At 49.3% G+C, this 12,293-nt stretch overlaps 1 protein-coding gene across 4 annotated transcripts; it reads left to right on the top strand.

The window, feature by feature from the left end:
- Nucleotides 1–22: 22 nt before the first annotated feature.
- Nucleotides 23–2,534, top strand: Gjb4 (gap junction protein beta 4). Of its 4 annotated transcripts, none has more exons than XM_074080631.1 (2): nucleotides 23–124; nucleotides 1,197–2,534. In XM_074080631.1, the coding sequence occupies exon 2, from the start codon at nucleotides 1,504–1,506 to the stop codon at nucleotides 2,302–2,304; it is 801 nt and encodes a 266-aa protein (XP_073936732.1). In that variant the 5' UTR covers nucleotides 23–124; nucleotides 1,197–1,503; the 3' UTR covers nucleotides 2,305–2,534. The 4 variants fall into 4 exon arrangements, with proteins under 4 accessions (XP_073936732.1, XP_020015212.1, XP_073936734.1 ...); XM_020159623.2 differs by having other exon boundaries at nucleotides 59–124; nucleotides 1,428–2,534; XM_074080633.1 differs by having other exon boundaries at nucleotides 61–144; nucleotides 1,428–2,534.
- Nucleotides 2,535–12,293: the final 9,759 nt, after the last annotated feature.

Here is a 12,293-nt window from a genome sequence, read left to right as displayed (position 1 = left end):
TGGCTCAGAAAGCCCCACCCCACTGGGAAGTGAGGAACAAAAGCTTCCTCCAGGAGGCCCTCGGGCAGACGGGCAGACGGAGAGCCCCAAGGACAGGAGAGAGTGGCTGCTGGACCGAAGAAGGGTGAGGAGGAAATAGGGCAGGTGAGGGGGCTGGGAAGAAGGGACCAGGGGGCTAAGGATACCCAGGCTTCAGGGAGTGGGCCAGAGGGGACATGGGGTCAAAGTCTCTGAAGGAATCCCAAGCACATTTCAGGAGGGGAAGGAATTTCCTGTTAGATCAAAAAGAGGCCAGAGGACCAGAGAAGAGTCAAAAAGGAGACATCAGGAAGAATGGGGCATCTGTTTACTTTGCCAAACATCTGAGTCAGGCCCAGAGCTGGGTCCTGGGGAGAAAGGACTGAATGGGACGTAGAGTGGGCCTCCAGCACCTCTGGCAGGTGAACCGACCTCTTGGGTACAGGTGATGTTCTCTGCCACAGAAGACAGAAGGGGTTCAGCATGTATCAGAAACGGCTGAGGGCTGAGTCAGCAATGGCAGAGGCAGAGCTTGGGGTAGAACATGATGGTCACTCCAGAAAGAAGGCATGGAGGAAACACAGGACAGGGACCAGAATGGAAACAATGGGAGATGTGGCTAGCAAGCAACCACTAAGCAGATAAGGGGGTGACCCTGAGAGAGTCCATGGCAGGGTACAGACCATGCCGGTCTTTGTCCCTTCCCAGGTCCCTCTCCAAAGCCGGAATGGCTGGATTCCAGAAGAACCCACTGGGGTCAAGACAGTCAGTCCTCTGGTCCCAGTGCCAACACCTGTGGGTGGCAGGAATGATGCCAAGCCACTGTGGTTCCCAAGAGCTCTGTTCAGTTCAGGAGGGAATGTCGGGGATGCTTCCTAGAGCCAGAGAACAGTGAGGTTAAAGATTGTTCTGGAATATACCTAGGGGCCGGTGTGGATGTACCCAGCACAGAATCCGGCTCCTGTCAGCCTTCAGTAAGATTTGAAGCTGACAACCAACTAATAAAAACACCCTCCCACCTCTTCCTGCCCTGGCCCAGCACTGGCAGCTGACACAGACCTGATTATCCAATCTCTTTTGAAGTCATGGGGCACCTGCAGCTGAACTGTGGGGTAGATGAGGCTGGCTGCCATGTCCATGCAGGATAATTATCTTCACATGTGTTTATTACTTTGTAGAATAAAATAGACCCTGATTTTGGAACCTGAAGACCAAGGTTCAAGACCAGCTCTGCTACTTCCAGTTGTGGGGCTTTGGGCGGGTGCCTCTAGGCCTTAGCTTACCTCCCTGTGAAATGAGGACAAGGGCAATCCCTCCTGCTCCAAGCCATTTTGAGTGAGGACATGATGGCCCAGTGTTTGTGAAATGGTTCTGCCAACCCCACCATCATTAAGGATGCCCATTTCCAGGTTCTCCCAGGCCTGAGTGGGTGGCACCCAGGTGTAGACGTCCATATCCACATCAGACACCAAGAACCCAGCCAGAATGAACTGGGCATTTCTGCAGGGCATCCTGAGCGGTGTGAACAAGTACTCCACGGCGCTGGGGCGCATCTGGCTGTCAGTGGTCTTCATCTTCCGCGTGTTGGTGTATGTGGTGGCCGCCGAGGACGTGTGGGATGATGAGCAGAAGGACTTTATCTGCAACACCAAGCAGCCGGGCTGCCCCAATGTGTGCTACGATGAATTCTTCCCCGTGTCCCACGTGCGCCTCTGGGCCCTGCAGCTCATCCTGGTCACATGCCCCTCACTGCTCGTGGTCATGCATGTGGCCTACCGTGAAGACCGGGAGCGGAAACACCGTAAAAAACATGGACCCAATGCCCCGTCATTGTACGACAACCTAGGCAAGAAGCGGGGTGGGCTGTGGTGGACATACTTGCTGAGTCTCATCTTCAAGGCTGCAGTGGACTCGGGCTTCCTCTACATCTTCCACCGCCTCTACCGTGATTATGACATGCCACGCGTGGTGGCCTGCTCCGTGGATCCCTGTCCCCACACTGTGGACTGCTACATCTCCAGGCCCACAGAGAAGAAGGTCTTCACCTACTTCATGGTGGCTACAGCGGTCCTCTGCATCCTGCTTAACCTCAGTGAGGTCACCTACCTGGTGGGCAAGAGATGCTTGGAGATAGTAGGTCCCCGGTGCCAAAAGTCTCAGAGGGGGCGCCATCTATCCAATACCTGCCCGCCTTATGTGCTTTCCCAGGGAGGCCATCCCCAAGAAGGGAACTCTGTCCTAATAAAGGCGGGGTCAGCCACAATGGATGCAGGTGGGTATCCTTAACCTGCCATCAGCAGGCAGGATCACAAGGTCCCCACCCTGCCTTTTGAGGCCGCCCAACAGGTGAATGTAGTGGCTCTCCAGCAGAGCAAGTGGAGAGGAGGCTGTGGGGACTCAGGAACTCACCCAGGGACCAGTTTGCAGTGGAGGTCACAGTTCAGTCCCTGGGTCCTGAGACTTGTATGTGGCAAGAAAGTACATCAAAACCTCTAATAAACATGATTTTCCAAGTTCTTCGCAGACCAGGTGGTGAGTGGTGGGTAGGGAAATATGGGACGGGTTCTGATGGGCCTCAGATAGGAGGCCAAGTCACTCAGTGGGTGTCTGAGCCATCCAGCACCCCCTGCAGACACACAAACACACATAGAGCGTACTGACGGGATGCAGAGCAAAATGCTCAAATGCTGGACCTTTGCCAGGGCCTCACAGCCCTGAAGCCAGCCAGTGAAGGCAGGAGGACAGGGAGCCATGGAGACCCTGTCCCCAGGAGCAAGTCCCCAGGCAACATCTGTCAGATGAACGCAATGTATTTGGTTCAAGGGGCCACTGCCTCCCACCATCCCAGCTTCCCCGACCCATCCAACATAGGTCCCAGAAAGGAAAGTCCCTGAGGGTGGGTGAGGACCATGCTCAGAGCAGGTTGGGGATGGGGTTTCCCAGGGTATCTAGAAAGTATGTCCCCACACGGATCCTCACACCTGTGGAATTTCCCAGTTGTTCACTGATAATGCATTCCGCAAGCAATCTCATTCTCCCCTACCATTACCACCATTCAGACTTGATAATCTTCAAACCATGCCTCCAGCCTGGACCTGCCTCTGAGGCCCACCAGCTGTCACTGGGCAACACTCTGGGTAATCCACAGGCATCTCACACCCAGCAGCTCCCAAGTGACCCCATCGCCTTCCCCTAAACCTGTCCTCCTCTCTCATAGGTGCTAATGCACACATGCAAACACTCACAAAGGGCACTGCCACCCCCACCTATCCAAGCCAGAAGTTGACTCACCACCCTTGTCCCCTCCCCGCTCTCAGCCCCTCATACCTCACATCCAAACCTCAATGATTCCAGTCTCTAAGGGTCCCTCAAGTCTGCCACCCACAGCTTTTCATCGATTCTCTTACTGGTCTCTCCAACATTCCCTCCACCAGGGAATGAGGTGATTAATCTGTACAGAAGTCTGACCACATCATTCTTCCTTCCCCTGCCTCAACAAGTATGAGGCCCTGAGTTCAAATTCCAGGACCACCAAAAAAAAATCTTCCAGCACCCCTACCTCAAACTCTGTAGTCCCCAACCTGACCCTACCAACCTCTCAACCTCATCTCTGGCTCTCTCCCTCCTTTTACCACCTATAACACCTAGGGGCTTGTGATTCCCCAAGCAGACACACCATACTGTGGCATGCCTCTGGCTTCTGTCATGCTGTCCCTCCTGGAGCCTGGAATGTCCTTCCTCCTCTATGACCTGTCCTTAAAACACAAGGGCAGCTTTCCCCATCTCTCCATTGCTAGCTTAGCTGTGCTTCTCTTCTGCCAAATTGGAACAGCTGGTTCCCCTGAGTGTCTTCCCATCAGCCTCTGAGCGCCTCTGAGCCCGTCAAGAAGCAGGACACTGAGTCACCAGGTCCTGGTAGTCATGAGCTGCCTGGGGGGAAGAAGGGGCTATATCCTGTTTATGGGAATCTAATGCCACACCTAGCCCAAGAGGTCAGCAAAGTGTTTTTTCCTTTGTTTGATTTGATGTTGCTAACTTAATCCATCCTAAAATCTGGTGAAGGAAACGTGCAGGCCCACAGGAATACTTCATGGCCACCCTGATTACAGGATGGGATCATAGAATTGCCTGTATCAGGTCAAATTCCCTGGAAGCAGAGCCAAAGGCAGGAATTTGGTGCCTGTGAAGGATGGAGCAGGGAGCAGGACAGGCAAGGCTGAGCTGAACTGGGTGTGTATTCTGGGAACTGGAGCTCGGCTTGATCTCTGTAGGGGAGGGGCTTTGAATCATAAATCCCACAAGAAGGTGGTCCCCTCTTGTAGACATGGGCACTAGGCCTTTGAACTCTCCTATCAGCCATTGGGTTCAAGTCACCACCTCCCTATGGCAGGAGGGCTAGCAGGAAGGAGAAAGTAGGTGGCTTCAGTCTAGTCAAGGTCATTTCTCCAGGAAGAGCTACTGTCCATGAGCTAATATTCAGAGGAAATGGTGTCCCCAGTAAAGGGGACATGGTCAGGGCACATGTACCACATACTGAACTCTGGACCCCAGGAAACAAGGATGGTTCTTACCCCGAGTCCAGACCACAGCTGTGACCACCCAACCCAGGAAAACAGGTTGGCACTCTTGATTGAACCGGATGGCCCCATACTGCTCAAAGGCAGTTCCCAAGTCCTGGCCAGGGCACCAGCCACAACCAATGCCCTCCAGGAGCTGCTGGGTATAGCATACAGTGAGCTCATACCAGGACCTGACCACTCTCACAGTGTCCTCTCTAAGGAGGATGTTCCAGTCCTGAGCCATGAACCAGATGGAGGCCAATTCCATCTGACCAGCCCAAGGCCTCCAGAGGGGACTGAAACTAATCTTGCAGGCTGTGCTTCAGCCATCTCACTGTGGCATCCTCAGCTCCCCATATTCTCAAGCCCTCCATTCTGCTCTCTCCACCACTCAGACCTCTCCACCTCCACCTCCTTGGGAAATCCCCAGTTGCTCCAGCTTCCTCTTCTGCCCTCTTTCCTGTTCCCATGGATACTACCTACCTCTCCTTATGCATTCAGAACTGAGCCCACAGGCAAGGGTATGCTCCTGGTGGTGTTTTCCCATGACCTGGGTCCACCTGTGCATCACCCTGTCCTTTGCATTCCATGACCTGCTTCTCCTCCTCAATGTCTAGCTACCTACACATAGGACATGCCAGACCTTGTCATTACCCACAACTGCTCCGCCTCTAGAGTCTTCTATTGGATTCAAGTCAACAAGTGTTGGTTGCTTATTGTGTTATTGCTTGTTTTTTGGTATGGAGGAGGTTTTTTTAAATCTTTTTGAAAAGTGTTAACCATCTATGTCTAGATTCAGGGAAGATTCCATGAAATACCTCCATTCTCTACCTTTTCTTGTTTGTTTGTTTTTAAGACAACCTGTGTAGCACAGGCTGGCATTGAAGTTGTAATCCTCCTACGTCAGCTTCCTGAGTGCTGGGATTACAGGCAAGTGCCCCTAAATCCAGCTCGATTGCTTTATTTTTGTGTGAAATCTCAGTGCTAGGTGCCAGGAAGAGTCAGACTTGGTCTTTGGCCTCACAGAGCTTGCATTCTAGAGAAGACAGCTCCACACTCATGCCATTCTGGGAAAGCCCAAGGTGCTGAAAGAGATCAGATGGAGTATCTGACGTTCAGATCCCGGAAAGGGATCCCTGAGACCTCTTACACTGAAACCTAGAGAAACAGGAGGATTTTGTCCAGCAAGGGGGGTGGGATTCCACATAGATGGGACAGTATATGCAAAGGTTGGACAAATCCGAGAGAAGAAACCCAGAACAGCTGAGTCAGGTGAGGGTCTGGTAAGTTGGAGTCAGGCTGAAGTGGACAGGGCCCAGCTCATATAATGCTCTCTTTGTAAGTCTCTGGTTAATGATTTGGGACTTGATCCTACAGACAATGGCAAGTCCATGGAGAGATTTAGCACAGAGGTGACACCTGTGGTTGCAGGGTGGAGGGATTGAGGCAGGGCTACATGTTTGGAATCTGATGCAATAGTCATGGCCCAAACTGGGTGTGTGGAGCAGGAATGGGGAAAAATAAAAGTAGCTGGATTTAAGAAATGTTTACAAGATAGAGTCAGAAGATTTGGTGATTTGGTTGGGCCTGGGGACCAAGTAGAGGGAGGAATCAGTGCCACCCAGGTTTCTGGCTCCAGGTCGTGGTGCCATTTACTGACTCGGGAATCCTGGTAGAGGAGCAGGTTTGAGGGAGATGCAGTGATTTCAACTTCAGGCATATTAAATTTGAGATACAAAGAAGATATTCTGCTTATTCCCTCTCCTTCATAGACCATTTTAAGCCCTAGCTCCCTGGCTTTCTTCTACTACTTCTGTTGTTTTTGGTGACTTCCCAGCCTACAACCTATTCTCTTGGTTCCTTGACCCTCCTTGCTTTCAACAAGCTTTTTCTCCACCCATCAAACCTCTCACACAGATCTCACACCCTAGACTTGTCTGTACCAAGCTGGATCATCTCCCATCCATTAGCTCACTCATCCGCCTTCCCACTCCTTCCTTCCGCATCTGTTGACCCGCCACTCTTTATTACCCATCATCCCCCTCACAACCTCCCTCCCCTCCTTTCCAGTTTAGACTCCACAGGCCCCCCAGGTAATCACTGACTTGTAGACATCCTCCACCCTGTGCCTTTGGATGTCTCTCTAGTACTCACCTGGCAGGACCCTCTCCATGTAGCACTTGTTCCTGCACCTTTGGAAACTTGTGCAGCTGGACTGACTAGTCTCAACTTAAACTTTTGACCACAAACCTCAAGGGGGCACTCCACAGCTCTAAGGAATTCTACCTTTTCCTAAGACTAGCTTGATTCTCCATAATGACTATATCATACCTTCTCTCTCCTCACACCTCTAGCCTACATTCTCCAATCCTCTATTTCAGCTGATAACCAAGTATCCAGTGTCCCCTGGGGAACAGGAGCAAGAATCAAGTACAAACTCAGCCCCTCACACCACATGTGTCACCTTCCTGGCATGAACACCCGTCCCCTCTGCCTTCTTGCCTATAACATGGATGAAATGGCCCAGATCCAAGACACCCCCCCACAGTGGGACAAGAGACCCCGTCACCTTCCACCTAGTTTAGACAGTGCTCCACAATTGGTTCCTCTCTCTCCTGCCTCACAATTTCCCTTTCTACAAATACATATCATATTTTCATTTCTTTCTTTTTTTTCAAATTCTCTCTTGACACCACATCCTTCTCCAGATACCTACCATATTGTCACACCAAACCCCTCTAGAAGGTGTGTACAGTTGTCTCCACCTCTTCATCAGTGCATGCCAGACAGGGCCTCCAAATTGCCAAATGCAATGGTCACTTCTTCCATCTCACCTCACTCCCTCCCTGGACCCTGTTTTATCTTGGCCTCCATGCAGCACCCTCTCCTGTCTTCCTCCCACCTCATCACTGGGTCTCTCTTGATCTCATAAGTGCCCCATTTTCCTCTTCCTATCCTCTAGATGCAAGATGTCTAGGGCCTAATTCTCTACATTCTTTTCTCTTCTGCATACATTTTCCCCTTAGTGATCTTGTCCAGTACCTTCTATAAAGCCCTCTATAAGCAGATGAAGACTACCTCATATCTGTGTTCGGACCTAACCTCTTCCATGAGTGTCAGACTCATGTACACGCCTTCCTACTGGTCTTTAAATTAGAACTCCGGGAGGGGGCGGGGGCAGGGGGGAGAAATGAACCAAGCCTTGTATGCACATATGAATAATAAAAGAAAAAAATAAATAAATAAGAACTCCTATTGCCCGTAAGCGAGGACAGATTTACGTTCCCTCCAGGTTTTCCCCACCTTAGAAGATGATTTCACCATCCACCCAGCTGTCCAACTCAAAAACTTAGGAGCCTCTTTCCTCATAATAACATCCATGCCATTGGCAAATCATGTTGGCTATAATTCAAAATTATTTTCAAGTTCCAATCACTTCCCCTCCTCTCCAGGTGTTTCAATCTCAGGCCAAGCCACCTCTTTTCAATACTTCTCTCACTGCCTCCACCCTCACTCTTCCACATAGCAGCCTGAAAGATCTTTCTAGCATGGAAGTCAGGTCAGTTGAGTCACTCTCTTGCTTAAAACCCAAGTGGCTTCCCATTGTGGCCAGAAAAATTAAAATAAATTTTGTTTCTAGTGGTACTAGGGTTTGAACTCAGGGCTTTGCACTTGTGAGGCAGGTACTCTACCATTTGAACCACATTCCCAGCCTACAAACCAACCTCTTTATCATGGCCTGTATACCTCTCCAAGACCAGCTCCCTCAGCTCTCCCCTCCTCCTGCTCACACCCCACCCAGGCTGTTCTCCAGCTCAGGGTCTTTGTGCCTGCTTCTGCTGGCAGACTCCTTACCCTGGAGCATCATACTTGTCCCCTCACATCTCAACTCAAACATCCCAATCCAGGAGGCTCCTTCTGACCCACTTTCCCCAGAAACACATGACACAGCTCACTGTACCACATGACTTCATTTTATCTTCTTTATAGCATTTACTGGCATATGAAATGTTCTCAATTCTTTGCATATTTGTTCACGGCATGACCCCTGAGATGAGCTGGAGAACAGGGACTCTGTCCTACTTACCCCTTGGCCCTCCAGCTCCTAGAACAGTGCCCACACAGTAGGCACTCAACATAAATGGGGCAAATAACTGACTGGCACCTGGGAGAGACATCTAGTAGGCTGTTAATGTAAGGGGGGAGGGACTAACCAAGAGATGTAGATTAAAGAGTCATCAGCATGAATGCCTAAATAGAACACAAAATCACCTCTCAGGTAGGAAGGGCTGATCTTATAATAGAGTCCTTATGAAATCTCCTGCATTGTGGGGCATGTTCTCAGTTATTGTGTTTTGAACGACAAAATGCTCTTTGGGGAAAACTCATTAGCCTGAAATAACCTCAATCAATACTGTTTAGGGCGTTCATGGAGGTCAGTTGGCAGAACCAGAAAAAAAAAATCAGAAGCAAAGACATTTCATATAGATTTAATCATTATTCCTGGGGGTAAGACCTTACAATTACAGGCATTGTCTTTTTACCCAAGTCCTTTAAAAAATACTTTAGAAACAATAAAGGAATGTGGAGCTGACAAATGCACAGCCAGTAAGACAGTGTCCAGTAGGATATTTTTTAATTTATGCAGCAGGCTTTGTGGCGAAGAATAAAAATTCCAGCTTCTTATACAGATTTGAAAAGTTCTATGTTGTCAGGCTCAGTGCAATACATCTGTAATCCCAGCACTTGAGAGACAAAGGCAGGAGGCTCATGAGTTTGAGACCAGCCTTGGTACATAGCAAGACCCTGTCCCAAAATTTAAAAAAAAAAAAAAAATTCATTTAAGCCCGGTGAAGTGGCTCAAGTGATAGAGCACCTGCTTAGCAAGCTAGCAAGCATGAGGCCCTGAGTTCAAGCCCCAGTGTAACCAAAAAAAATTAATTTTAAAAAGCATTATGTCACAGACAACTTAGGCAGAAGAAAAGTTTTTTTGTTTGTGTTTCATTGAGGGGTGGGCATTGAGACTGGGTCCCACTAAGTAGCCCAGGCTGGTCTCATCAATTCTCTAGCCTTGGCCCAGCTAGAAATTTTTTTTTTGGGTGGTACTGAGGTTTGAACTCAGGGCTTTATGCTTGCTCAGCAGGTGCTTTACCACTTGAGCCCCACCTCCAGCACTTTTTGCTCTGGTTATTTTGGAGACGGGGTCTCGCTTTTTGCCCAGGACAGCCTGGACCTCAATTCTTCTATTTTAGACCTCCCACCGTAATTGGGAGGACAGGCATGTGCCACCATGCCCAGCTTTTTCTATTGAGATGAGATATTGCAAACTTTCTTGCCTAGGCTGGCCTAGAACTGCAATCCTCCTGATCTCAGCATCCTGCATTTCTAGGATGACAGGCATGTGTCACTGCACTCAGCTATTGGTTGTGATGAGGTCTCAATAACTCTTTTCCCAGGCTGTCCTTGAACCACAGTCCTTGCTCTCTGAGTACTTCAGTGTTCTCAGTTCTGTCCCATCCAGAAAGCAAAAGACAAACCTTGCCTTGACCCCATGTCCTCTGCAGCTACTTCATCCCACCTGGCTTCTCCAACTTCTCCTTCCTCACCTCCCACTCCCTCGCCCACCAACTATAATCTATCTTGGCCCCAGCACAGCATTCAACTGCCCTGTGTCAATTTGCCAACTCAGCCCAGTGGGTGCTCTCCAGACCTGGTCTTGCACAATGAGGCATTTAAGGATTCACGGCTGGAAGTTCTTCCCCATATCGTGATGCTTTGTTCTGTCCACTCAGCACTTCTCTCCCTCTAAACTGGGCTTCTAAAGGTGACTGCCAGCCATGTATCCTAGCTCCCTCAAGATTCGCTCATATTGCAGCATGTGTCAGAACTCCATTCCTCTTTACTGTTGAATACAATTCCATTGTGTTGTCCTCAGAGTGGATACTGCTCCAGGAGAGACCAGACAGGGCTCTTGTTTTTTTCCCTTGTTTCTAAGGAAAGCATATAGTGGCAGAACTCGGGGAAGGTGTGAGCTCAGAGTTGCTAGTCACCTTATGTGAAAGTCTCATGCAAAAACCCATTATACCAGAAAGAAAGGAGCCAAAAATCAGAGAGAAGCAGAGGCCAGCAAAGAGGAGAGAGGTCCTCAACACTCTCCAGACTGGACACCAGGTACTGCTGGCATCCTGCCCTTCCTGTGTTCTACACAATAAATTACCATTCTTGCCCAAGCTAATTTAAGTTTCATTTCCATTGTTTGCAATTAAAAGTCTTGACAAGGGATGGTGGAGGAGTGGCTCAAGCAGTAGTGTACCTGCCTAGCAAGCACAAGGCCCTGGGTTCAATCGCTAGTACCACAAAAAAAGGTCTTAACAGTACACCAGGCTTCTTTCTGCAACACCACTCTTCAAGTTTTCCTGCCACCACGCTCTCCACCTCTGTGAGCCCACCCTGAACTGGACAGGTCCTGGGTGCTCTCCCCAGTCTCAGCACCCTCCCTGGGTGATCCCTTCCTCTTCTGTGGCCTTGACTCCCATCAGGACACTGTTGACTCCCAAATTCATAATTCCATCTCTCTTTCTCTATTTCTTAAATCTTTCATTGTGATAGAATATACCTGACAAAAATTACCATCTTAACCATTTTAAGTGTGCAATGTAGTACCATTAATTACATTCACAGTGGTGTGCAAACATCTCCACTACTCAACTCTAAGACTTTCTCATCATCCCTACAAAAACCCTGTACCCCTGAAGCACTAAGCCCCACTCACGCCTCAGCCCAGCACCTCGTCACTTCTAACCTATGTTCTGTATCTATGAGTTTGCCTATTCTTGATATTTCACAAAAGTGGAATCGTACAGTATCTGCCTTTTTGTATTGTTTAAAATCCATCCACATTGTAGCATGTACCAGAACCCAATTCCTTTTTACTGTTGAATAGAACTCCATTGCAGGATGAGGCCCCGTTTTATTTATCATTGATCTTTAGACATTTAGGCTGGCTCCACCTTTTGGCTATTGTAAATACATTCACATACAGGTACAGGTTTGAACCCCTGTGTTCCATTCCCTTGGGTACAGACGTAGAAGTGGACTTCATAGTCCACTTCTTGCTAGCTCCTGAACCCTCAGTCTCTCCTTCTCTCCTCACTCTCTGAGCACTTCAGTGTTCTCAGATCTGTCTCATCCAGAAAGCAAAAGACAATCCCTGCCTTGACACCATATCCTTTACCTCATCTCTCCTGGCTTTCCCAACCTCTTCTCCTTCCTCACTTCTGCCCACCAACTATGATCGGTCTTGGTCCCAGTATGCTATTCAACTGTCCTTCCTGTGTCAACTTCACCTATGACTTCTTTGTCACTCAGCTCACTGGGTGTTCTCCAGGCCTTGTCTGGTCTAGGTCAGAGGAAAGTTTGTGTTTAACTTTCCAAGGAGCTGCCAAACTTTTCTTCAAAGACTGCACCCTTTTTCCATTCCTACCAGCAATGTGTGAGGGCTCCAATTCCTTCCTCTTTCCTGAGGTCTGTTCCCACACATGCAACTGCTTCATCCCTACATTTGTGTTCCACGGGGAGGTCAGACCCAGCCACAGCTGGGCATTTGGATCCAGAGAGTGATTTGGCTGTGTGAAAACAGCCAGTCCTGAGCCCCACCCAGTGTCTGAGGATCCGGAATGGGCTACGTGTTAGGGATTAGGTGAGGCTCAGAGATGA

The sequence above is a fragment of the Castor canadensis genome, chromosome 7, assembly GCF_047511655.1.
Source record: "Castor canadensis chromosome 7, mCasCan1.hap1v2, whole genome shotgun sequence".
Lineage (NCBI taxonomy): Eukaryota > Metazoa > Chordata > Mammalia > Rodentia > Castoridae > Castor > Castor canadensis.
This window is presented reverse-complemented; position numbering and strand designations above follow the sequence as displayed.